The sequence below is a fragment of the Sprattus sprattus genome (assembly GCF_963457725.1).
Source record: "Sprattus sprattus genome assembly, chromosome: 16".
NCBI classification, from domain to species: Eukaryota; Metazoa; Chordata; class Actinopteri; order Clupeiformes; family Clupeidae; genus Sprattus; species Sprattus sprattus.
This window is the reverse complement of record NC_137914.1, coordinates 15,962,920-15,990,567: the sequence shown is the minus strand read 5'-3', so window position 1 is coordinate 15,990,567 and position 27,648 is coordinate 15,962,920. Positions and strand designations below refer to the sequence as shown.

Below are 27,648 nucleotides of genomic sequence, written 5' to 3'. Positions count from 1 at the left end.
GTGTTACAGAACGCAGCCGTCCAGCCACTCTCTCTAATCTATCTCTATCCCTCTCTCCCTCTCTCTCTCTCTCTCTTTCTTTCTTCTCTCTCTCCCTCTCTCTCTCTCCCTCTCTTTCCCTCCCCCCCCCCTCTCTCTCGCTCTTTCTCGCTCTGGCTGGCTCCCTCTGCAGTCTGTGACACACTGGCCTAGTAATCGCTCCCAGAGTGCAGCGGCACAGCAGTGGAGCAGCGGCACAGCAGTGGAGCAGCAGCGTTTCGTAACGCCGCAGCACTCCGGCTCAGTGCTGCGATACAATAACAGGGGCGCTGCATGGAGCAGCTAGAAAACAAACCCCTGGAGCTCGTGTTTGTGGCTTTTAACCTGATGTCAGTGGATGTGCCGGGCGCCCCAAATGCCGTGTTTCAGGCTTACTAGATCTCTGGGTGTTTATTTGGTGTTCAAGGCTTTTGTCTGTTTTTAGGGTCTGTTAATTTGCTGTTTAAGTGCGTGTGTGTTTTTTTGTATGTGTTTGTGTGTTTTTATGTGTGTGTGTGTGTGTGTGTGTGTGTGTGTGTGTGTGTGTGTGTGTGTGTGTGTCCCTTTCTGTGCAGAATGCTTTGCTGAGTAGAGGAATGCAACAGGATTAAGGTGCAAATTGCCAGTTTAAATTCCTAAAGGCACATAAACACATACGCTCACTCTCGCTCTCCCATGTGTTTCTCTTTTCAATAGTAGATCGCATTGTTTCCACACATCCTGACAGAACATGTTGAACGAGCAGTCACACTGTCACTCTCTTTCTCTCTCTCTAGCTCTCTGTCCCTCTCTCCATCCCTCCTCCTTTCGCTCTATCACAGAGAAACTGAGTGTTCCCTGTTCAGTGAGGGTGGCATACGATACTAAGTGAGTCAGAGATGTGATGTTGGGTTGTGTATCTCAGCACATGTTCATATTAGTGTGTGTGTGTGTGTGTATGTGAGAGAGAGAGAGAGAGAGAGAAGGGGGGGGGGGGGGGGGGGAATGTGTGTTTGTGCGAGAGCACACACCGACTGGACGTGCCGTACCTCTGAACATGTGGGTTGTGTAACAGCCAGAGGCTCAGTTACGTAAGCGTCCCTCCGTCTCCGACCCAGCCTCAGTGTGCTGGTGGCAGAGTGTGTGTGTGTGTGTGTGTGTGTGTGTGTGTGTGTGTGTGTGTGTGCATGTGTCGGATGGGGGAACAAAATTGGTAATGGCATAAAGTAGGTCATCCCGTTGAGATGTCATTGAGCGAGAGAGGGTTGGGTTAAGAGGTGGCCCTCTCCCGTTGGCATACCCCCTCGTACACTCCCTTTTCTTTTCTGATTTGAACTGTTCCCCTGTCCTTATCTTGAGGGTGCGAGCATATTTCTAACCGAGTCCACTTTGAAAAGTAACTTGTGCAAAGGGTGCTAATGTGGTAATAAAGTAACCCAATTGTGAGATGAGCTCTCTGAGCCTCTCTTCCTCAGACATTATGGGGTATTGTACTGTGTGTCATTCTAGGCACTGTGCTCTATTTACACACATAACTAACTTACTAAATAGTTTGTCGTTGAGGCTTGTAGGCTGATTACTCCATGAATGATAAATGATCAAAACTAAAAAACAACCTTCAGTTTGCTCAAATTTCATCAAATCCATTGCAATTGTATTTGTGTTGGTAGTCTTACAGATACGTTGCCGGTCAAAACTATCGTGTAATGTGGTCACGCTTTTACAATAGGCCTTAGTGTCTAATATTTATTGCGGTTCTGGTACATGAAACAGATACGGGAATGGGGTTCTTGTCAACTGGATGTCTGGTTCCACATGAACCGAGGTGCTTTTATGCCATGTTTTATAACTCGTGAATGCACCTTATGTAACACAATGGCGCTTTTCTTTTGCTACTGTAGAGGTGATCAATGGGCAGGGAATTGCACGTCCAAACTTTCTGTGAGGAGCATGTATTGAATTAGCCAACATGTGTCAGAGAACGAAGGTTGGCTTGACCTTGTGAAGTAGTCTCTCTGCTCCGTTGCACCACTTGACCAAGACGTAGACCACCATGTTTATGTAATGATGCAGAATTACCTCTGCTGTGCGAAGCTAATTCGTCAATGCATGAGTGTCTCTTGATATTTTGTAACAGAAAGGTGGGTAGAGGACACAAGTCATCATTCTAACACCTAACATCTTTATTTTTCATTTCTCTCAATATGTTTTCTTGTAGTTTTATTTGACTCCAGATGATAAGACAGATGTCTTTAGATATAAAAGGAAGTCAGGCTAAGTTCACCCTCTCCACCAGATACAGGCCACTCCTAAACAATTAAAAAGCTTAAAAAGAATTCAGGCAGTTAACCATTGTAATCAGGAGCCTTTTTACTCCACAAGTGATGTGGGACTTGGGCGAAAGCCGATTTTAAAGCAGAAACTGCCAGCTCAGCGTTCAGACATCTACACATTTAACTTTCACATGTACAGCACAACACGATCTCCTCAGGCATACAAGTATTCCTGTGACCCCGATCCCCTCCTTTAACTAAGCCTCCTTCACACTCACTCTCACACACACACACACACACACACACACACACACACACCCATACATCCCCAGAGGGATGTTTGATGCATAGGTGCTTTGTGAGTCGATGATGTTGAGCCAGCATAAATTAAGCTGGTTATAAAAGCAAGAGAGGCCGTTAGGGTTGAAGGCTGGTGCTGCAGCTGGGTGGCCAAAGATAGGCTCTACAGACAGAGGGTCAGGAGCCAGGGAGAGGATGATTTAGCCCAAGCTCCAGACACTGCTTCTGGGAAAAGGATTTGAAGAGGCATACCTGAATGGGCAGTGAAAAACCATGGTATTTAAAGAAGAAAAGAGGATTTTAGTGTGTGTCAGAGAGAGAGCGAGAACATTATTGTAGCCTATTGGGTCCAGTGTGCAAAGCAGAATTGTGTCTCTGAATGTCTACATTTTATCTCCATTCAGCCCTGCTCTCATTGGGGGAAAAAAGCACAGACCACCTTCTGCTCTCTAACGCAGCACATGTGGAGGCTGTCCACTCAGGCTCTTTTCACCATCCTGCTGAGCTGTGTGTGCTGACGGCAGCTGGCTTCGCCAGCCAGTTGTGCCGAATCAGCTCCGCAGCCAGCCGGATTCGGACCTGTTCATGCAGCCATGACATCTCAGAGCGGGAAAATTACGCTGGAGAAACAGCTGGTGGCAGGAAAAGCGTGCTGCAGTGGATGACGTCATCAGTTGTCGTCACCACCGAGTCACCCAGAGCCAAATGGTTGATGTAAGCAGCTGGTGTTAGCGTATGTGTTTTTGCACAGGGCACAGTGCTATCAAGTGTGTGTGTGTTAAGTATCAGACAATGTTTATAGACTAATGACCAGGCTTATCGGGTTGTTGTGTAGCTAAGCCAGGGGACCATTTCCTGAAATATTGCAAGGAGTTATGGAATTGGGGAAAAAAAAGGTATGGGTGCATGCCTGCAAACATGAATTTGTGCAAATACAGCTGGCTGTGAGCTATGCTGCCACTGCTCCCTGTCCTGCCTCCTGCCAGTGACTGAGCTCCGCTTACTGTGGTTACACACATACACCAGCTGGATTGAGTGTAATCTGTAATCTACTTAGAGTGTTTGTGTGTGTGTGTGTCGGTCTGAGGGAGAGGGCAGCGAGAGAGCTATGCCACTGGTGCCAGTTTTTTTTACACATCACTGTTTCTCCCATCTGTGGGTCAGTAGCTCACGCAGAGTTTCTAACCCAGTGTTAGAATGGGAGAGAGATGGACCAGGAGCTTTAGAGCAAGAGAGCGAGAGAGAGAGAGGGAGGGAGAGAGGGATAGGGATAGGGAAAAGGCAAAGGCAAATAGTGGGTCAAATGGGTGAGGGAGTGGATTGATCCTCTTGCCCTGCCTTTCTGGCGGTCCTCTTAATAGAGCCAGGCTGCCATGTCTGCCTTCTCGCCAATTACCATGCGTCTGAACCCTCTGCTCAGCCCCAGTTTTCTTCCGATTGCTATTTCTCTCTGCTTCTGCGTGGGTTTGTGTGATATTGGATACTTCATGCCACCCAGTTACTGACATTCTCAAGGGAAACCTCTAAACACATACCAGTCGAGTGTGTGATGTTAAACTTTACAAGGTTGGAGCTGCTTGTTTAATGCAACACATTCTTTCAAACAGTCCCTTTCAATTCAATTTCAATTTCAATATAACTTGTTATCAAACTGTTCATTCATTTGAATTAAGAAGATGCCAAAACATTTCACAGCACACTGTGCATCAAAAAGTGTTTTTAAGAAAAATAAATCACAGGTCTTGGTTAGGGGTAGTGGAAAACAGATTTTAATCAGTTTTCAGCAGGACTATGCAATTGTATACCTGTACATCTGAAAAAGAAGTTTAACAATGGAATATAAAACATGTGCATGCACATCGGAACTCACTTCATCCACACGCCACCAAAAACAGGTCTAGGTGGTGACATAATAACCCCGTCTCTCCATATAAATACGCCCCGTACCCAGGAGCCATTCTCAGTTACAGCAGCGAAGCCGAGGTTGGAACACTGCCAGTAAGGGTTTCGGAACACCATCATATTGTCCTTCCGTCTACACCTATGTATGTATAGATCTTTATCAATACAAGATTGCGCACTTCACTGGAATAAAGACAGATTGTTGCATCATCAACCACAAAATAAACTCCCTTATGGTTCCCTAGAAATAAGGGGTGGCACAACTTCCCCGCTGGCACAAATTACCCCACTCTCCCTTACAGATGATGTAGGCTTAGTAGAGCTCCATTAAACCTGAACCAATTAACTACATATTACAAATTAATTTCAGAACAAACAAATGCACTTCATGTACTTCTCAGTTATGTAATTTGTTCATTAAGGCAATATTTTGAAATGCATTCAGGAAACTTAGAAATCCAGTGCAGATGTAGTGCAGGTTGAGGAAGCAGCAGCTGGACCATCAGGGCTTCAGATGAGGTGGAGAACGTTTTGTTTTTTATTTAATCTAAGGTTTTATTATTCTTATTATGTTTAAATCAGTTCCAAGTTCCTCAAGTTAGTACACAAATGTTAATACATTTAAATAAAGTTTGCCTGTTCAATATAACATCAACTATGTTTTTTTATATGGGGGGGTGTCCCTACCAATGCTGAGACCAAACCTATGCCCTTGCTGCTTGGAGGTTACTTAACTTCCTAGTTAGTGTGTAGAATATGGCCTCTGTCCAAGTAGATTTTTGGTGAATCTCTTAAAACAATTTAGAATGTGCAGCTGACATAAGGCCTACTTATACAAACATGCCCACACACAGAGAGAGAAAGGGAGAGATACAGACCCCGTTCATATGACATCGGAGTGTTATGAAATTATGTTTTTCATTTGCGTTTTCCAAAAGTTAAGCCCCCACGCAAGAGACTGAAAATGTCTTGAATAACCTATGCTGCAAGATATAGCCTACAACTTAACAGGACTATTATTAAAGCAATGGTACAACGAGAGGAGATAAAGCCTACGAATAGTTTTTTTCTCAACGTCAGCAGCACGTGGTTTGGGTGAACAGAATTTCCCCAGTGAAGTGAACTTACAATGCTTAAGGGTGCTGACATTGAGCATCACTTAGCATCACAAACCCAGATGTTTCCGATAGAGAATGTCCTCCCCGTTGAAGTAGAATACGTTGTCTGATAACACCATGATGTGTCTGTCAATCAGAAATAGATTTTTTATTCGATGGTGGAGGCTTTGGAAGGCGGAGCAGAGAACGAAACGTGATTGGATAAAGTTGGAGCCAATTTTTTCAAAGCACTGTTTTCGCCTGTACACATGGTGACGTATAGGATTGGGTTTTCAAAAGTCCCCACTCTGGAATCCGTTTTCAGGCCTTGAAAAAGCTGTTGTTTTGTGAACGAAACCTAACTGTTTTCATGCGGACGGGCCCAAAGAGAGAAGGGGTTACATTGCAAAAGAATGAGTCAGAGTATTTAATGCACTGAGGGTTCAAAGTGTGAGCTAAAGGTGGGAAGTTATTCTGGTTTTAAGTCGAGATGTGCTTTATATCCCTCAGGGATTTGATCAAACATATAACCATTTTCTTCAACGTCTTTGAAGCTCATACGAGTAGCTGTATTAAGTGTCTTGCCCAAGTTGGCATCACTGCTTAGTCATACCAGGTTCATTATGCAAAGGCCATCCGCTTTTATAAGTTGTTTGTGTGTGTGTGTGTTTGCTTGACTGGTAAGGTGCCAAGTGGGACTAGAGGTTGCTCTGTCTGTGTTTTTCCATCTCTCCTGTTCTCACCATTCTTCTTTATGGGCTTGTGTGCATATTGGGAGATGGGGGGTTGGCAGGTACCAGAGAAACACACATAAACACACACACACACACACTCCCCCTGATGGCCTGCTTGTTTATCACCGGCAGGCCATGACGCTGGCGTAAAGTACTGTTATATAAACAGTGAGTTGCACCAATGTTACATAACCCTGTGGCTTCTCAATGCGCCCCCAACCCAACAAAACCCTCCCCTCATCTCCTAGTCTATATTCTCCCCCTCCCCCCTCTTTTCACACACACACACACATGAACACAGTCCCCCCCCCCCCCCTCACACACACTTTCACTCTTTTTTTTCTCTATCTGTGTTCCCCATTACAGACAAGGAGCCAGCTTATGTAATGTTATGTTTCAAAAGCATGTGTTTTTAAATCTAATAGTTTTTTCTCCCATTCAGTCTTTTGTTACAGTGGAATGGTACTGCAACACAGGTGGAATAATGAATGAGTGTGTTTTTATGTGGAATAAGTCTACTTTAGGTATGAAATTGTTTCTGTGTGAGTGTGTGTATAATAGGTGTGGTTGTGTGTGTGTGCGTATTTGCGTAATGATGGACAGTAACACCACCCAAAACTAGCTCACTGGCAGGAACACTGATGTTCTCTTGGCTTCCTTCCCTGACTTATGCTATGAAAGCTTTTCTAAAGGAACAGAGTGAGGGAGAGAAAGAAGAAAGAGAGAGAGATTTGCCTCGTTCTTTCTAAGAACAAATCGGATCTTTCTTTCTAATCCACCCCCCTGTGGACAACTTCTCTTTGTACTGAACATCCTGTTCAGCTATCTTTCAGCTAACTGTCACTCCCCTTCACCTTGTTTTTGTATAGTTCTTGGGTGTGTGAATCTCTCTCTCTCTCACTCTCACTCTCTCTCTCTCTCTCTCTCTCTCTCTCTCTCTCTCTCTCTCTCTCTCTCTCTCTCTCTCTCTCTTTCTCTCCCCCTCTCTCTCTATGTGTACATATTTTTGTCATACATGTGTGTGTCTGTGTGTTTTGGACATATTTTTGGGGGAGGAGGGGTGTCTCACCCATATCCTTGTTTTGCTCCGGGCATTATGTAACGGTCATGTTCTACCCCATCACCGTGGCGTCACGCGCCCGTAACATCCCCCTTTGATCTCAGTCTGATTGTAATTGGAAGGCTGCCATGCATTTGTTTGAATATCATTGCCACGGCAGAAAGGAGAGAATGTGGCCTCGTGTGTGTGTGTGTGTGTGTGTGTGTGTGTGTGTGTGTGTGTGTCTGTGTGTGTCTCTGAGTGTGTGTGTGTTTATGCTTCTCTCTCTAATGGTTTTGAAGTGGTCAGAGCTGGACATTTCCTCTTTATTCTGGGCCCATTGTGCGTGTACCGTGCGTCCATGTTTCAGTGGGTATTCAGGCACGACATGCTTGTGTTTGTGCACACAGCTTTGTAGTCTCTAGTCTTGCTGGTGCATGTATGCAGAGGTTAGAGAGTTTGGTTTTGTGTGTGTGTGTGTGTTTGTGTGTGTGTGTGTGTGTGTTTGTGTGTGTGTGTGTGGTTTTGGTTTCCTGGGTCCTGCAGTGGAGGTGAATGGAGCTCTGTGTTCGTTATGTAAAGCTCCATTGCATAACCTGGCCATCACTTGTCCCCCTCTGTTAAAACGGTGAGGGCTTTCTCCTGAAGGTGTGTGTGTGTGTGTGTGTGTATGTGTGTGTATGTATGACGAAGAGACAGAAATAGTGAGGAAACCAAATACAGCTAATCCGTCTTCACTGGAAAAGATCAATGCCTTCATCTGCCAGCATCGCTGTGGGTACTCAAAGCTGGTGCGTCATCATTAGTCCAGACGAGTCCGGACCTTGGGTGCTATGCGTCAGTGAATTCAACCCCGCCATACAACTGGCCAATCATGATCTGTCCCTTTTCATGTGGAGGAGCTCAACGACCCCTTCAAGTGGTGGGGCAAAGAGAAGACAGTGAATGTGGTCAGCAGGAGAGAGAGGAGAGGACAGTGAATGTGGTCAGCAGGAGAGAGAGGAGAGGACAGTGAATGTGGTCAGCAGGAGAGAGAGGAGAGGACAGTGAATGTGGTCAGCAGGAGAGAGAGGAGAGGACAGTGAATGTGGTCAGCAGGAGAGAGAGGAGAGGACAGTGAATGTGGTCAGCAGGAGAGAGAGGAGAGGACAGTGAATGTGGTCAGCAAGAAAGAGAGGAGAAAAAAAGAGAGGGATGCAGTAGGGGAAGGGTCGAATGATGTGATGGAGATATGAGAGAAGAGTGGCTAGGCTGGAGAGGAGACGAGGACCTCTGGGGTCTGTGTGTGTGTCTAAGTGTGTGCTCGTTTACAGATCGATTTGCTGGTTGCATAAGGGTCACAGCACAGTTAGATTTGGCCAAGAGATATTTCTGGAAAAGGAGAGGGGGAGAGGAGGAACGAGAGGAAGCAGAAAGAGGGGGGGTATACTTCAACCCAATCCTCAGTGTTTGCTCTGTCTGTGTGTGTGTGTGCGCTGAACTATGGTGCATTTTAGGAATCGTTATGTAACTGTTCTTTAAGATGGTGGGTGTGATCTTTGGTTGTGTGTGTTTGTGTTTGTCAGCAACACCGACTAAGAGGGGTCAAAAATCATTCAAAATGATCGGTTACAATCTGTCCCTCTATGAATATTTAACTGTGACAAAATCCTGTTCTGTTATCTTGCACACTTGTTCCTGATCTCTCTGGTCTTATCTCCTCGTGTGTTTTGACACACTGTAGCACAGGATGTGTGCTTCTCTGGCCTGGAAGTGTGCCTGATTTATGGGTCAGATTGCAGATGTTTCACGTGAATCCTCTTTGTAGCATTGGCCTGCTGGAACCCCCCCCCCCCCACACACACACACCACATTTCTAAACCCATCAATGTGAACATGTGTGTGGACACACAAACATCCCATCATAATTATTGAACTGTGTAGCAGATTGCTTAAGAGAGTCGTTTTATGTAATTTGTTGTGAGCCTGTCAGTGTTATCAGCCCCCATGCTCTATCGCGCTCTATTATATAAATGATTTGTACTCCTGTCGTGACCGACTGGGCATTCGTGTGTCTGAGCAACAGAGGGCCAGCTACTGGCCAGTTTTACCTGCTTTTTCTAGCTCTTTGTGTGTGTGTGTTTGTGTGTGTGTTTGTGTGTGTGTGTGTGTGTGTGTGTGTGTGTGTGTGTGTGTGTGTGTGTTTGTGTGTGTGTGTGTGTGTGTGTGGTGTGTGCATTTTCTAAGAAAACTTTTTATGGAATGACTGTATATGGTAAGGGTTCCCACAGGTAAGTAAGCAGTGAAAAATAAAAGGTACTTGACTGTACGTGTGTGTGTGTGTGTGTGTGTGTGTGTGTGTGTGTGTGTGTGTGTGTGTGTGTGTGTGTGTGTGTGTGTGTGTGTGTGTGTGTGTGTGTCCAGATTCAGACTGAAGTAAAGTTTGTATCCAGAGCAACCTTGGCAGTGTGGGTTTTGGGGGGGCCAGGGCGATCTCACTCTGCAAACTGTGTTCCGGCCAGTTTCATAAGCAAGCAGCAGATATTTATGAGCAGTTGCATAACTGCGATTTAGTTCAGTGCATCTTGGCCTGATCCTGTCATTGTGCTGTCATCCAGAACAAACAGCACCAGTGCTGCCTCTCCCCCAGCCAGAGCTAGTGCTTCCTCATGGGCACTGAGCACAAGGACACTGTCAGTGCGCTGTGTGCAAACATATACCACATACTGGGGTATTTATGGCAGTCTGGGCCCCCTCTTCTTTATGAAAAGGGAAATGATGGGCTCTGTGGTGTCAGTACGTCTTGTACAGATGCTTATGAATGTTTATGTAATGTAATTGTTGGAAGTTACCAAATCTCATATTAAACAATATCTCTTGATGTGAGAATTTACCAAAGTTTCCTTTTTTTCCTGCCCCCTCTCTCTCTTTTTTTTTTTCTCTCTCTCTCTCTCTCTGTATCTTTCTCATTCTGTTTCTCTCCACCTCCCTCCAGACCAGCAGAAGAGTGCTGCGTTCAGCTCAGAGAATGAAGCACAGGGCGGCGACTCGTCAGGGTGGCAGTGCACGCCCCCGTCTACCTCACCCTCAGACGAGGCCCCCTTGCAGCCGGCCACGGGCCCCGCCGCCCGGCACGCCAGCCACAAGCCCTCACTGGCCCTCAGTGGAGCCAAGAAGAACCGCTCCAAGCCCGCCAACCTGAGGAGGAACATCAGGTTCGTACAGGACTATGCCTCCTCTCCTCCTCATTCCCCAAACTCCTTCCAAACCTTCCGAATCTCTGAATACTCTTGGCAGTGACTGTATTCCCCTGAAGGGACAGAAAGGGATACAAATTAGTAAAAGACAAAGTATAATATCTAACCTGAAACTTTTTCTCTTCAAGCCTGTCCGTATTCTATAAGGTATCACTACTTTGTGTGCTTATTAAAGTAAAGCTATTTGGACATCGTCTGCAGTACACTTTTGAGATGTTGACAAAGCAAATCTGTCCTTCATTTATAGGTCAAGTGGGTGGAGTCATGCAATACCCTTTGGCCTTGATTTCATAATGTTCCATAAGTTAATTCTTGAAAAGAATGACAACATGTATTTTGAAAAAAAATTGAGAGTTGGAAATATCCCTTGTGCACTGTTTTAATAAGATGTCCTCACCACAAAGACATTTGATTAAAACCCAAATAAACCCAAATTGCATAAACAAGAGTAAGCGGCAATGTAACTCAAAACAATGGTTAATCTTTGCTCACATGTACTTGGAGAGTAAGAGGTGGAAGACCACCCCAGTAGTCAGGCCTAAAATTCCCCTAATACCTAATCCCTCTTCATCAAACTCGGCCACAGTAACTTCACTGCCCCCAGGCCTCTATATCCTAATCCTAATACCCTGTCCACATAACCACAATACATGGGTAGGTTTTATTCCCTGATTCTGGTCCCCTCTCCGTCCATCTTCAACCCTCACTCAACCTTAAGGTAAAACCTCAGTGGCTACCGCCTCATCCTCACTTTGACAACTTAACACTCCATCCAGTTCCCCCTGTGGCAACCTGGCACAGAATTTTCGGTTTGGCGCTTAAGCCCCAGGCGCTCTGGTTTTCTCTCCTCTGTGTGTGTGTGTGTGCTGTGTGTTTGTGTGTGTGTGTGTGTGTGTGTGTGTGTGTGAGAGTGTGAGCCTTCATTCTGCAAACGCTTGTTACTCATTGCCTGGCAGGCCGCCTGTCAGCAGTACTGCCCTGTGTGGGATTATAGCCCTCGTTTATTACTGTATTAAAGACTAAACACACTGTACACACATACACAAGGTCTCAAACACGGTCTCCCATGTGATCTGGCACGCTCCAGTCTGTCTACGCATCATGAGCAGGGATGCCCCAGGCCCATTCTGATCCCTCTCTCTCTCTCTCTCTCTCTGTAGGAAGTTGTTGCGTGAGCATCAGCTGGAAGCCGGTACTCAATCTGCCCAGCAAGATGAGCTACAGAGACGGAGGCGCCTGGACAAGCACAGGAAGGACTTCCCCTTAGCCCAGCCCTCAGACTACTCTCAAACACCAGGTACACACACACACACGCATACACACACAGACACAGACAGACACAGACAAAGGCTACAAAATATACACAAACACATTCGCACACACAGACACACTCATAGCCATATCTGTTTTTTCAGTGTCTCAGCATTTGCCAGGACAGGCATATGTCAGGCGTCCTGGCCTTGTAGATACAGAAACAGACACACATGGTAATCTGGCGTACTACACAAACTCCAGAAAACAGTTAAACAACACACACACACAGAGGACCACACACAGGGGGGCTCAGGTGACCCCTGCAGGAAAGGTCACCCATCCTACACCGCAGGGGCCCCACGTTTATCATGGGTTCCTCGAACTCGGATCTGGCGATCACACAAACCCACTTGGCAGCGGTTGTGGATGTTTGGGGACCGGAGATCATGACCCTATTACTGCAGCAGGGCCTCCTGCTGAGTGACCAGGGCCCCAAAACACCCAGGGGAGGAGGGCAGAATATTGGGGGAACGCCGTAGTGTGCATTCATAGAGCTCCTGGTAGAAGTCTGCTCCTGTCCCCAGCCCCTCTCTCTCTAGTGTAGGGATATGGTAGACCTGCTCTTGTCTAGTTAATGCAGGGGCCGTGCCCAGTTGGGATCAGTTCTATGAACAAGGAAGTGTCGATAACTTTTGGAAAAAACATAAAGAACACATCCCCAACAGGAGTTGGGGTAAAAAAAATCACACGTGAAAGACTCATCCCTAGTCCTCTCTTGCTTGTTCCGTCTTCCCTCCCCCCTGTCCCCCTCTTCTCTAGGGGACGAGTCCCTAAGCGCGTCTGCTCAGGTGTCCAAACAAGAGCTAATCTGTCTAGACCCAAGCACCAGCACCCCAAATGCCTGTGAGGAGGATGCCAAAGCATCGCGACTCTCAACACTCGCAACTAAAGAAGGTAAGTCTGTCTATAAAACACACACACACACACATACACAAACACACAAACACACACACACACACACACAGCCACATGGCAAAATCCCTGATCACGTCACCCATAAAGATAAGACGTACTCCCTAAATGGAGTGCTTATCTGTGACTTGTGGCGCGTGTTTTATATTTCGGGAAAGATATTTTTAAGTGTGTTTGGATGTCATCTTATTGGACAGTCAGACAGTCACAGCCAGACATACCTCTTGGATTAAGGTCCTCGACGTTAATGTCAGTAATGTCAGCCACGTTATACAGTCCGTCATTAATCACACACACACACACACACACACACACACACACACACACACTTGCAGTGCGAGGGGGTCATGTGAAAGTAGAAACTGGATTTGGATTGAACTTGAGGAACAGAACAGTGCGTAAATCCTTGCTTGGTACAGATTGTGCCTTCCCCAAAGTAACCACAGCACACAAATACACACACCACACACACACACACACACACACACACACACACACACACTGCTGTGGCAACAGCCCAAGGACAAGTTTGAATAGTTCCTGAACTCTGTGGAACTTTTTCACCACATAAAATATTAACAGGGGTTTGTGTGTGGGAATACATTAAAATGTGTTTGAGCATCTGTGTGTATGTGTGTGGTAGACATAAAGAAAGAAAAGGCTCACAGAAGTAAGACTTCAGACAAGAAGTAGGTCTTTGGGGCAGAGGTGTGGCTAACGCTGGTTGAGTGCCAGCTCACAGTCATGACATTTCTGCCTGGCTTATATAACCCTTTCCCTGTAATCCAGCTTGTGTAACCGCCCATTCAGAGAGTTATATAAAACACACACACACACACACACACACACACACACACACACACACACACACACACACACACACACACACCGTTTCGTCTATCTGTCTGCCCACCCACCCCCCCAGTTCATATGTACCATGACAAAAGCACGCTCTCCCACTTGTATAATTTTGCATTCCAATTACAAAACTAGACCATGTGACCTAGAAATGCATGTAATAAAATGGTTTTATAACTGCCTTGCGTAACGGAAAGTTTTGAAATACATTTTTGCCCCAACGTGCACTATTCCTAATTAAGGCCGAGAACCATTTATCTGTTAATAGGAAAAACATGATTCAAAGCTTCAGGTTAGGTTTCGGGTTAATAAACCAGTCATCTGTAAAGCGAATGGCATTTTGCCTCTGGGAGGTGAAGTGTGTTGTGTAATGAGATGCGTAGGATCCCGTCTAAAAGGTTTCAGACTCTTTTTGTGCGCCTTTTCAAGGTAGACCTTTTTTTCTCCACCAGATGAAAAGGGGATAAATGAAAGGCCTTGACTGTATAGTCTCAACTCTCCGCTCAGGCGGGCTCTTCAAACACCAGCAGGGGGCTCTGAGATCAGTGGAGGTCTAATCATCCATCTCATAATCAAATTAAAATGTTGGTTGAGGCATGAAAGGCATCCTGATGAACAGTTTAAGCCTCTCAGTTATGCTTGCCCTCGGGTGAAGTATGGTTCTGAAATGATGACAAGGATGAGATTTTCACATTGCCTGTGTGTGTGTGTGTGTGTGTTGGTCCAGATGTGATCGAACTGAGTTCAAGCGAAGATGATACCCTCCACACCAGCAGACGAGCGACCGATGAGGAGGAGGAGGAGGAGGAGGAGGAGGAAGACGACGATGAGGAAGAGGTGGGTCCTGAGGAGATCTGCGGAGCTCACGCCAATGACAACCTCAACCAACCAGATGCTAAAGGGCGTGTCCTGGTCAACGTCAATCACCCAGCCGACGAGAGCAACATCTACCTCTCCCCCCAGCTGGCCAGAGTCGTCAAGCCGCACCAGGTAACCAGCCTGCCAATCACTCCACCTGACAGCAGATACCCGTGTATGAACTGACCAAGAATCACTTCACAGCATCACCAATCTCTGTCCTTGTCCCTCTTCCTACTTGCTCCGTCCCTTTGCTTGTCTTGACTCCCATTCTCTCTCTCTCTTGCCCACTCTCTGTCTTTCTCTCTCTGTCTCTTTCTTTCGCTTTCTCCCTTTCTATCTCTTATCTCTTTCTCCCTTTCTATCTCTCTCTCTCTCTCTCTCTCTCTTTCTTTCACTCTCTCTCTCTGACCTTGGGCCGCCCTCTGTAGATCGGTGGGATCAGATTTCTGTATGACAATCTGGTGGAGTCGGTGGAGCGCTACAAGAGCAGCAGTGGCTTTGGCTGCATCCTGGCCCACAGCATGGGCCTGGGCAAAACCCTGCAGGTCATCTCCTTCATCGACATCCTACTGCGCCATACTGGAGCTCACACCGTCCTCGCCATAGTCCCTGTGAGTGTGGTTGTGTGTGTATGTGTTTGCGCACGTTTGTGTGTGTATATTTGTGTTTTTTTTGTACTGCATCCATATTGATCTATGGACTGACTTCATTTCCTTCATTTCCTCTCCATGTTTCTGTCATTGTTTCTCTTTATCTCCTTTTCTTTCTGTCTTTCTTTCCCTCCTCCTCCTCCTCCTCTTCTTTCTTTCTTAATGTTCTGTCTTCCTCCTCCTCTGTCTCTTTCCCTCTCACTCTGTCTTGGCTGTTGCGTCCTGCAGGTGAACACGCTTCAGAACTGGCTATCCGAGTTCAACATGTGGATTCCTCCCTCCGAGGCCCTGCCCCCCGACGCCGACCCTGAACACCTCACTCCACGCTCCTTCAAGGTCCACATCCTCAACGACGAGCACAAGTAAGCAAAGGCACATCACCTCTGACGACATTGAAAACACTGACCGCATGAATGTGGGCCCACAGCTCTGCACAAACACAGTAAAAAACTGTGTAGGCACTAGTGTAAAGTGCTCAGTATGGACCGTAACCTGCTCCAGCAACCTATGCTTTCTTCACTTCAGAGTTTACCACACCATTTACCAAATTTAGGTTTGTATTATATGTACATTAATTACTTTGAACCATGTTCCTGGTTGTTGTTGTTGTTGTCACTCTATTTAGCACAAATCTCAGTTCCTTAGGAACAATCAGTAGCATAGTCAGATGGCTGGAGGCTGCCAAACAGGCTTCAGGACATGAGGTGCCCCCCCCCCCCCCCCCCCCCCCACCAGCTCGTACGGCCTGGCGAGGCGTCCCACTCCTGCCCCGTGAGCGTCTGTGCTCAGGCATAAGGCCTCTCGCAGGGCTGGTGAATGTTTGATGACTCACTCTTCACAGTTTCAGCGCTTGGGCTTGGGCGTGTGCAGAGTGTGCGCGGCCCACACACAGCTGCTCCGTGCGCTACATTAGCTGTTTTCTCTCTCTCTCTCTCTCTCTCTCTCTCCTTTCTTTTTCTTTCTCTCTCGTTCTTCCTGTCTGTCTGTCTGTCTCCCTCACTCACACATGTCGCCACTCTTTAGAGAAGCTACATCTGAAACACTTTGATTATATAGCGTCACAGTTCTCTCTTTTAGCACAAAAGACAGTTGGGAACAGCTCAGTATTTCCCCCTATGACCTGTCTGTCTGTTTTGTCTCTCTGTCTTTTAGTTTTTTGGTAACTCTCATTCTTGTTCATGTTTCCTCTGAACAAGAGTGAAGAGACAGACACTGACCCAAACCTGTGTGAAGCAGAAGAATCTTTACCTGAGAAACTTTACCCACGCATGTCCTCATTTTCAGACAGTCATTTCGGCAGTCAAATGTGTTTATGTTGTTTGTATTAAACGGCTGTAATGCTTCTTTCTTTCTTTTGTGTGTTTTCTCACGCTCTAATCAGAACTACAGCGGCTCGTGCCAAGGTGGTAGAGGACTGGTACCAAGACGGGGGGGTGCTGCTAATGGGCTACGAAATGTACCGGCTGCTGTCACTCAAGAAGAGCTTCGTGGCCAGCCGCAAGAAGAAGGCCAAGAAGCCCAGTGGGCCTGTCGTCATCGACCTGGACGAGGAGGACCGCCAGCAGGAGCTACTGAAAGGTTAGAACCGCTGTCGGTCATTTTCCACATCCAATCACAACTGGTGACCCTGTTCCTATCTTTTGGCTGTAAAAATTCTGCATCAGTCAGAAAGCAATGCCTTTTTACCAACATATCCACAATACTTGTGATGGCATCAGTCTAAACTAGGTACTCTGAATGACTTGTCGACTGGCCCTTTTCCAGGCATTGAGAAGGCCCTCTCCCGGCCTGGCCCAGACGTGGTGATTTGCGACGAGGGCCACCGCATCAAGAACTGCCACGCCAGCACGTCCCAGGCGCTGAAGGGCATCCGCACGCGGCGCCGAGTGGTGCTGACGGGCTACCCGCTGCAGAACAACCTGATCGAATACTGGTGCATGGTGGACTTTGTGCGGCCCGACTTCCTGGGCTCGCGGCAGGAGTTCAGTAACATGTTCGAGCGGCCCATCCTGAACGGCCAGTGCGTGGACAGCACGCCCGAGGACCTGCAGCTCATGCGCTACCGCAGCCACGTGCTGCATAGCCTGCTGGAGGGCTTCGTGCAGAGGTAGGCAGAATGAGTGACTGAGTGATCGCGAAAGAAAGAGTAATGGAGTGAGAGGGTTCATATGCTCATGTGTGCACACACATATAGACAGACACACACACATGCAGGTACACACACCTACACATGTAGTAGCACATCTGGTGGATGCGCCAGATGTGGGTGTGTGTACATACTGACACATCTGGCTAAGCCTGTTAAGCTACATTCGAGGTCAGAGGGTAGAGGAACACACACTTGTGCGCACACATACACTCACACATACACGCACACATTAAGGGAAGTTATCGCTGTCGAGTCGTACCTCTCTAAATGACCATCTGTGGTGTGTGTGTGTGTGTGTGTGTGTGCTTCCCAGGCGGGGTCATGACGTGCTGCACTCCCAGCTGCCTCAGAAGCAGGAGCATGTCATTCTGGTGCGCCTGTCGCCCCTGCAGAGGGCGCTCTACACAGAGTTCATGAACCGCTTCCAGGAGGCTGGCAACAGCGGCTGGCTCAGCCTCAACCCCCTCAAGGCCTTTTGTGTCTGCTGCAAGGTAAGCGTGTGTTAATGTCCTTGAATGAAGTTTATTTAAGATTGCGTGTTCTTAATGGAGGAAAAACTCTCACAACTGCAGGTCACAATTGAGCGTGAATCGTGATTTGAGGGTGAATCTCTATGATTCTGGTTCTCAATGTGCGTGTGATGTGCCTTCAGATTTGGAACCATCCTGACGTCCTCTATGAGGCGTTACAGAAGGAAAACCTGGCCAATGAACAGGATCTGGACCTGGATGACATCACCACCAACCACACCCGCTGCCCCGCCCCCAACCAAAAGAGCAAACCATCAGAGATGGCCAGCAGTGTAGGGGGCCTTAGTCTCAGTGCCCTGCAAGAGAAAGCCAATCAGGTCATGTCTTACGAATGGGTGAGCCTCCTTTCACTTAACTACAAACCTCCATGTTAACCTGTTCAGTCATTCATGCAGTAGGTCATGCAGTTTATGCTAGCGTTCACAAGTGAATGCTTTTAAAACATGTACCTTTGTCAGGCAAAGGACATCATGACTGATTACAAGACTGGACTTTTGGAAAACTCTGCCAAGATGGTCCTGCTGTTCCACCTTATTGACGAGAGCGTTAGAAATGGCGACAAGATCCTGGTCTTTAGGTATGCAAAAGCACATCTGTACACACAGACACACACACACAGACACACACACACTCTCTCACTCAATTAATATGCAAAATAGAAGATCTCATTTAGATACAAAATGATTTATCACAATGAAATATGAATGTCATGAAACGAACGTCCCCGTCATCCCTGTCTAACTCCACTTTGCAGTCAGAGTCTGTCCACTCTATCCGTTATTGAGGAGTTCCTGGCCAAGAGGCCGATCCCCAATACCAGCGGGTCCAACTGGGTTCGCAACGTCAACTACTACCGTAAGTGGCCTGGTTCCTATAGTGTCCACTGTTGTCATGGAGTCATTATCCAGACCCATGGTTACCCACTTCAAAGCGCTCTAAGGATTGTTATTTTAGCATCACGGCAAGCAGTAGTGTCTATCGCCATCTAGTGGTTGTCTTGGTCATTCAGTTACTGGGGTTGTGTAAGGTTGTGTCCTTGCGCTCACCCTTCACTGCCGTTTCCTGTGTTTGTCCTAAAGGGGTCATGTTAGGGTGCTTCGTAGTGCAAATTCCCCATGTAGAGTTTGTAATATTTTGTTCTTTGTATCTAGAGAAGAGATCATTTCTTACATGTCGAGCGTCTATTACATTCAACTCCTATGTATGTAGCTGTCTGACACCAGGCCTGTTATGACTGCAGGTTTGGATGGAAGCACATCTGCCTCTGAGAGAGAGAGACTCATCAACCAGTTCAACGATCCAACCAACACTTCTGCCCATGTCTTTCTCCTATCCACCAGGTAATGCATACACACTCACTTATTTCTGTACACACACACACACACACACACACACACACACACACACACACACACACACACACACACACACACACACACACACACACACACACACACAAACAAACAAACATATTCACCATAGTCATGTACAGAGGAACATTTCTGCTGTCTCGTTCAGGGCTGGCTGTCTCGGGGTGAACCTGATCGGTGCAAACAGAGTGGTTGTGTTCGACGCCTCCTGGAACCCTTGTCACGATGCCCAGGCAGTGTGTCGGGTGTATCGCTATGGGCAGCGGAAGCCCTGTCACATCTACCGGCTGGTGTGTGACTACACCCTGGAGAAGAAGATCTACGACCGCCAGATATCCAAACAGAGCATGTCGGGTAAGTGTAACCGTCAAGAGCACACAGGGCCACCGTTTATCCGGATGCATTAAGTGGAGATAATTAAAACGAGCAGCTTCAATCACCCTTCATGGGTGAGATCAGTGGGCAGGCCACTGCTGAGTCCAGTCACATACGCAGAAGCCTCTCTCTCTCTCTCCCCCTCTCTCTCTCGTGCTGAGAGTACTTCAGAGAGCCGAGTCCACTTCACCTAGGGGGCGAGAGAGAGCGAGACAGATCCACACACTATAGAGTGTAGTCAGTGAGTACACTGTCTGAGTGGCACACAAACACTCATGATGTACAGGAGTTCAGTGTTTTTCACTGTGTTGTGATTGCACTCGGCTGGAGGGGACAGAGGGCAGTCATGATATTGAGATCATTGATAGAACTGATTGTTGGCACCCATTTTATATAGATTTTGGACGTCTACACATAGCTGTCAAACAAAAGAGGTTTGAAAGCATTCCAAACTGCTTCAATACGAATGAAAGGTCTTTTAGGGTTTGCACGGTCATGGAAATCCTAGAAAGATAATGGATTTTTTTAAGTCCTCTTTTCCTGGCCTGGAAAAGTCCAGTGATTTCAGTAAATTCAACATTGTGTGAATTTCTGCAGTGTGAGTTTCCACTTGAATTGACATTACCTATTACAAACGTTTTGAAAAGGTTGTTGTTTTCATTCAATAGTCAGGCCCATAATGTGGAGAAAAGTATGCAGTTTCGTGTGTTGTAGGTTGTGAAAGGTTATGGACGAAAATAGATGGGAACCCTGGTAATAGAAATAAGCAGTTGTTTAATGAACGATTGATCAGTCCAAAATCAGTTAGTTAGTGGGCAGTCAAAAATCTGCGTGTGTCTTATCCCTGAATGTCTCCCCAGACCGTGTGGTGGACGACTTGAACCCCGTGCTGACATTCACACGGAGGGAGGTGGAGTCCCTGCTGCACTTTGTGGAGGAGGAGCCGAAACCGGTGGAGTCGGCCAAGCAGCTGCTGCCCCATGAGGACATGGAGCTGGTCATCCGACAGGCCTGCCAACGCTACCCCCGCCTCATCACCAAGGTACACATACTAGCACTACCTCCTCCTAATCACCAAGGTACACATACTAGCACTACCCCCTCCTCATCACCAAGGTACACATACTAGCACTACCTCCTCCTCATCACCAAGGTACACATACTAGAGCTACCCCCGCCTCTTCACCAAGCTACACATTCTAGCGCACGCATCTAGCTCACAGGCGCTATGATGATGACGACTGCCAACAGGTTTAGGTAAAATGAAGAGACAAATGTTCAATTAATAATACACATTTGAAAATAAATCGCAAAAAGAATAATTGCCATTACCCGGAATTATATTGCCCTATCGCTTCATTAGTAGCACTGTGAGTGAAGGGATGACATAAATACACTAAGAGTGATCATGTCAAGCTGATTGGAACTCATCCTGAACCTTCCCCCTCTCTAGCAACCCTTCCATCACGAGTCTCTGTTGATTGACCGGCGAGATCTGAAGCTGTCGAAGGTGGAGAAGAAAGCTGCTAAGAAGGGTTACGAGGAGGAGAAGCGGGCCTCTGTGCCCTACACGCGCCCCTCTTATGCCCACTACTACCCTGCCAGTGACCAGAGCCTCACCAACATCCCAGCCTTCAGCCAGCGCAACTGGTAAGACTCTCTTCCTTTAGACAAACACAACTCCAAACTCTAGCAACTTTTGAATACACAACTGAAGTACATTTTAGTCAACACCTGGATGTCTGTGGTCCTCTGGAGGAATATTTTGGTCTGGTTGTCAATATGCCTGTGAGATTTTGTCCTAGAGACATACAAATAATATAATAATATCAAAATAATAGTAGAATCTTCTACTCTCTTAAATATATACAGTTCGAAACTAAAAAAAAAGTTACTTTGTAAGGAGAATAGAACTAAAAGCTTGCACAATTTTAGATTCTGAGTGAGGTTTCAGCTACTATTGATGTTGAGGTTTAAACTCAGTGTTGTTCTCTGTACATGCTCTCTGAACCTAAACCTAAACCCCAAACTGCTCTTGATCAGGCGACCTCCACCTAGCCCGAAAGAAAAGCCTGTAGCCAGCGTCCGGCCCGTCCAGTCGACTCCGGTTCCCATGATGCCACGGCAGGCATCCCAGCGACCTCCCAGGGATATCCCAAGCGTCCCAGGGGCCTCTTCCGGGTCTGCAAGCCCCAATTCAGAGTTGAACTTCCCCGTCAACTATCTGCAGAAAGCTGGTGTGGTTGTCCAGAAGATCGTCACCACCACAGGTAGAAGCCCAGACATCTGAACATTTACCTGTGCAATGATAAAATGTAGCATGGATCTCTCAGTATCTTATGACTATGGCATAATTAGTGAGCAGATGTAAGGAAACACTGATATGTGCGACATTTGTTCCTTTTCATCAGGCCAAACCTGGTTGATATATTGTACTTGAGTTAACATGGACCCCTCTTACTTGTCCCCTCTATATCCCTATATTTCATTGGGATGTTTGTTCAGACGTAAAGCTGCTCTTTCTGATATTCCTCCACAGACATGGTCATCCCAGGTACCAACAGCACCAAAGACGGCCAGACCCGGATCGCTGCAGGGGAGAGCATCCACGTCATCAGAGGAACTAAAGGTCAGCATCACTTGCAAGACTTGATTCAGTTCAAACAACCAAGCAGATCAACTCCAAAAGAGAAAAGGTTGACTTGACTCCAAAGGTTAATGTTTTGACCTTTGTGTGTGTGTTTATATGTACCCCCTTAGGGACCTACATCAGGACCTCTGATGGGAGGATCTTTGCAGTCCGAGCGGCTGGAAAGCCTAAACAGCCAGAGGAGGGCTCAGCCACGGCTAAAGGTAGCGTCTAACAAACCATCTATTACTCTCTAGTCTGTGTGTCTTATTTTAATTAACTGTTTTGTGAACATTGGATGTGATCGAAGATCCACAAGTACATCTCCAGAACTGGATTAATGCCTCAGAAGAACAGTGTGATTCATTTAGTAATAGTTGGCTCTGTGTCTCTTTCAGATGTGGTGCACCCAGACAGAGAGGCTCTCAGCGGCGCCACCAACGGGAGTATTTCCCCCGAGCACAAGAGATCCTCTCCAGAGGACGGGGCCCCTGACCTCCTGTCCCGCCCACTGTCCCCGGACAGCCCTGAGATCCTGAGCGAGCTCCAGCGCATCATCAAGCCCCAGGCCCACAGCCTGCCCACTGCCACGCCCGGAGCCACCCAAGAGAACGTAGGGGGGCCCGTCAAACCTGTCCCAAAGAAAGAGCCCTCCCTGTCGATCGGCGACACCTCCATGCCCTTAGATCTGCGCGGCACCAAGCGCAAGCCTTCCCCAGCTGGTGACGAGAAAGCTGACCACCAGCCGCCCGCAGCCAAACATAGCTCTACCCTCCCCCAGCCACCAGGGTTCCCCTATGCTGGGGCTTACGGGCTGAACCCCTCCCTCCTGGGGCCCATGTGCCACCCTCTCTACATGGGGCCGGGCTCGCCCTACTTCCAGCCCCATGCTCCGCTGGCTGACCCCCGCCTAATGTTCCCCATGACCCCCGACCCCTTCGGCCTTCCATGCTCCTCCTCGTCTTCCTCCTCTGTCTCTTCCCTGTCCCCCACCAACACCAAAATCACACTTTCTTCCTCCTCTGTCTCCACCACCTCATGTTCCTCCTCGATTTCCCCATTCTTGCTTCGGCCTGGGATGGCGGGCATGCTGCCCCCGGGATTCCCCCTGCCTTACGGCCAGGCCCTGGGCATGTACCCCAACTCCCTGCTGCCCGCCGGCCTGCCAGCCGCCACACCCGGCCCTGCCGGCACCAGCTTCCTGTCCCGCTTCCCCCTCAACACCCCACCTCTCGCCACCGACAACGAGAGCAGTAGCAGCGGTAGTCACATGGACGACGACGAAGACGACATCATTGAGGTGACAGGCCAATAGGTAGCCCCAGTGGAGGTCGTGTGAAAGGCCCCAAGTGGCTCGGATTGGTGTGATTTGGCAGAACCAAGTGATCATAAAAAAAAAACTTCAGACTGAGCTGCCAGCTTCTGCTAGCGCACCCCTTAACATGGCTCCCATCTCAACAATTGAGACCGAGAATGTGAAGCAGCAGTGTCTGAGAGACTGGATGCTGAAAGCTACAAATCCTTATGCTGTATATCTAATTTAACAAGAGGAAAAGAGACTAAGGAAAAAAGAGCTCTTGGGCTTCCAGCGTTGTGTACTGCATTTAGCCTGCGTGAGACTTGCAGTGAGTTCTTCTGACCAGGGTGGGGCGCCCTGCTTTCTGATCTGATCAGTGCAAGCTTCAATTTTTTCAACTGTTAGCATTTTTCTAGCAGGTGGTAGTAGATGGTAGAAAACGAGCTGGTAGATGTAAGACAGTAGTAATGCCTGTTTAGCTGGAGGGAAAACAATATCATTGATTGTTTTGATTAATTACTGTTATTGCTACTATTTTAGATATTTTGGAAATGGTGGTTATAAATCGTAATTGACAATGTTTGAAAACGGTTCCTTTTCTCTTTGAGATTATAGAAAATATTGAAATTCATTTAATCTTTCATTAAATAGAAAATATGGATGTGAAAAAAAAATGAAAAAAATGGTGCAAAGAATATCCAAGCAGGGCTGAAGAAAAAAACATGGCAAGAAATGAGAAAGAAATGTAACAAAACCTTAAACTCAACGAATGTATCATTATTTGCGCCTTTAACGCAGTGTTTGCGAGCACAGGCCTTAGAGACATTTGACTGAAGACCATTTGATACTCATATTTTTTCTTCTTGTTGTGTTTTCTAATGTGACGTTACTGTGGTACAATCTTGTTGTTCTAGCAGCCTGAGCATCACACACACACACACACAGAAAATGTCCTTGAGGACCGGCGTGTTTTTACTGCACCTCAGCCCTTAACTCGAATAGAAGAGGGTGAAAGGCATCGACCCTAGAGAGTTTCCTGGCGAATGCTGTGGGTGTTTAAAGCCTTGCCACTGCGTCGCCTGAATGTCATTGTGGAAGCTGAGGATCCTTGAAACAAGCATTTCCCTCGATCCTCCCACCCCATAGTCTTATTCCGAGCTTATACATACTAAGACCGTAAACGCTGTCAAATTGTGGGTCAAGGTCTCATCCAGTAGAGTCTGCTGTTTAATTTTCCTCCTGGATTTCTATCTGTCTGTATTCAACACAAAAGGGTACACTTGACTTTTAGACCCGACTGTTTCATTGTTTTGTTGTGAAACCAACACATAGATTCAAAGAAGCGCAAATAACTTTTAAAAAAAACATGGTGTAGATGCTCATACCAAAAAACATAAAAGCGTAAAATTTTCAGAGAAATTGTGTAATTTGCAAAAGAAAGCTGTGCCAAAACAGTAGCAACATCCCTCCTCCATCTCCCACTAATAGGACATGTTGTCAAAAGAGACCAAAATATTTACAGCATACTTGGAAGGTGCGTTTCAAGGATGTAAAAGAGATGATCGAAAAGGATCCGTATGCTCTCAAGGCCACCGAAAAAACATGAGCAGCAGTGCAAATCGTCACACCAAATCGTCACACCAAATGCTAAAATGTGGTGACTTAGAAGATTACTATACGTGACTTAGAGTGAAGCAACTCACTGTTTATTTTGTCCATGTTCTGTAAAAAAAATCATGTAACACAAGCTTTCAGGAGTTCCTGATATGTGCTATACAGGTTGTGTGTTTTCATTTTGTGTGTGGTGGATCAGGGGCATTGCTTCATTGTGGCATTGCTTTGATATGTTTACAAATTCCACCTGGTTCCTTTTTTTTTCGCCCAAATCTTCCCCCCATGTCCTCTTGTTTCATAGAGGAAGGGTCCACTGCGCCTGAATTCCATCAGTTGACTCAACTCTGGACAACAGGATTTGACCTCACCTCAACAGGATATGCATAATTTGACCTCTCACTATAACCTAAAGATTGAAACATTCTATCAAAGTACTTTTATTTTTCAACCCCTTCTTTTACGGTTGTACCATACTTTTGTTGTTGGTTTACCTGTGTTTGTTAGTCCTCTTCTTTTGTCTGAGGTTTGACAATTTACCAAATGTATTTATTTATGACATTTGCATATTTATTCATTTGTATTTTTTATTTTTGTACTTTTATTAAATGGGGGATTTGTATTCTTGCGGCTGAATGCCTCAGCTCTGACGCTTTAGTGGTGTAAGGAGGATGTAGTGTGTGTGTTGACCTTCTGACACGAAGCAGAAGAATCAGGACCAAGGTGAACTGGTGCCGTGGATCGCAGGTCTTGGTGAGCCCATGCACACCGCACGTGCTTAGAGCAAAGATGTGACGTTCAGTGTCCCTGCACACCTGTGATGTCATTCCTGGTGCAAAGATCCCTCAAGTGTTCAGTGTTCTTTTGTTTGTTTTTGTCTTTTCTGTTTGTTTTAATGATTTATTTTCATTTTTACTATCGTTTTTTTCCATAGCTTACTACTTGAACAGAAGTATTTATTTTTCATAGTAGGGGTCGGTAGGTGAACAGGTGGCTGCTCTAGATTCAATTCTGTGAGGAGAATCTGAACTTTAAAAAGCTGCTGAGAACCAGCCTGTTCTGAAAAAACTCCAATCATACTGACCTGTATCACATCGGCTTTTCAATCCATTCTCTCTGTTCTGTCCTTTTTTTGGAAGTTTGTGAATAAAAACAAATTAAATGTGGTGTGCATTTTTTTTTATTTCAGTAGAAAGCAAAGTAGCAGTAATACATTATCTTGGTCACAGTCCAAGAGCTCTCTTTTTTTATTTAGCTTAAGTGTGCTGATGACCTCCATCTTTATTCAGGCGGAAAGGACCTTCATAACCATCAATACTTTAAGGTAGCCTAAAATATTAAAGCATTATAGGTAATACTGTTAAGGAGAAGGCGATTTGCATGAAGTTATACCACAAAAATATACTATAAGTATAATCAGCTCTAATAACTTCCTAATTATTAACCACAAAATATACTGAAAGTGCAATACAAATACATGAAAAGAACCAAAAATGCACATAATACATAAATGAAAAGACATGACTTCTACTGACTGTTGCAGCAGTAAACTCAGGATGTAAATTGTGTATGTATTCATCAAGACTTACTTCAATACCATTGGAAACAAAAACAAAAGTCAATGTTATTATTGTGAAGAACATTTGCTTTTAGAAACAAAGTGTAGATAATATTGCATTGTCCCATGCAAAGAATGGCCCATAGCTTAAAACAAAGATATAAGGTGTTGGTCATAAGTTCTGAATGTTTATGTATACAACATCAGTGAGTACACTCATGTGCAATATCACTGATGGAACTGCAAAATAGCTATTCTACTGTTAATTTGTATCATTATCTATCTGCAACATATATTGATGTTTCCTGCTCTAATTGGCTGTTGCATGTTTGTTATTGTGTGAGCATATATATGCTCATATAGGGGACTGATGGAACTGGAAATAGTACTATTCTTTTGTTGTAAGACATTACAGAGATCCAAGCAATTGACCTGTGACCCCCCCTCCCCCTCTTCCTGCTAGAATCCTGTGTCCTGGCATCAACCCCCTCTCCCAACTGTCTACCCCTTCCTCTCACCTAAAGGGTGTGGTCCTAACCTGCCCTATTGCATTCTACCTGACTGAAATGTATAAATGCCAACACATTCTGCTATCAGGTAGTCCTTTCACTGAGCAGCAGCTGAGAGGGGGTCTCCACGCTGAAATACAACTCCAGAAACCTGACTCTGCCTCCGGTCCCTTATTCAACTTTAGCGTGCTTATTAATATTCTGTGAGATGTCATCACTTAGATATAATTTCATTCAAAATGGTATCACTGTTCTAAGTAGAACAGCAGAGTATTTTCTCTTCTGTAATCTATATTCAAAACTACAGGCCCCACAGTAGGAATGCAATGAAACAAAAGTCAATACACCTTACATTCTGAGATTAAAATCAGATTTTTTTTTGCAATGCTTGCAATATGATCACCTTTTTTTGATGACAGACTCACTCCTCACCAAAGAGGATACCAG

The 27,648-nt window shown here is 46.1% G+C and overlaps 1 protein-coding gene across 1 annotated transcript in view; it reads left to right on the top strand.

The window, feature by feature from the left end:
* The window catches only part of LOC308376825 (helicase ARIP4-like), a 28,447-nt gene extending 2,241 nt beyond the window's left edge, over positions 1-26,206 (top strand). The window contains exons 2-21 of the mRNA XM_080853300.1: positions 10,317-10,536; positions 11,739-11,875; positions 12,652-12,786; positions 14,390-14,652; positions 14,952-15,134; positions 15,402-15,535; positions 16,555-16,751; positions 16,938-17,280; positions 17,636-17,813; positions 17,975-18,187; positions 18,311-18,429; positions 18,607-18,707; positions 19,093-19,192; positions 19,371-19,576; positions 20,458-20,639; positions 21,051-21,247; positions 21,641-21,867; positions 22,137-22,226; positions 22,358-22,450; positions 22,625-26,206. Coding sequence (XP_080709426.1) covers positions 10,317-10,536; positions 11,739-11,875; positions 12,652-12,786; positions 14,390-14,652; positions 14,952-15,134; positions 15,402-15,535; positions 16,555-16,751; positions 16,938-17,280; positions 17,636-17,813; positions 17,975-18,187; positions 18,311-18,429; positions 18,607-18,707; positions 19,093-19,192; positions 19,371-19,576; positions 20,458-20,639; positions 21,051-21,247; positions 21,641-21,867; positions 22,137-22,226; positions 22,358-22,450; positions 22,625-23,541 — 4,235 coding nt within the window. The 3' untranslated portion in view covers positions 23,542-26,206. The remainder of the gene's footprint in view (positions 1-10,316; positions 10,537-11,738; positions 11,876-12,651; positions 12,787-14,389; positions 14,653-14,951; positions 15,135-15,401; positions 15,536-16,554; positions 16,752-16,937; positions 17,281-17,635; positions 17,814-17,974; positions 18,188-18,310; positions 18,430-18,606; positions 18,708-19,092; positions 19,193-19,370; positions 19,577-20,457; positions 20,640-21,050; positions 21,248-21,640; positions 21,868-22,136; positions 22,227-22,357; positions 22,451-22,624) is intronic.
* The last annotated feature ends 1,442 nt before the right edge of the window (positions 26,207-27,648 follow it).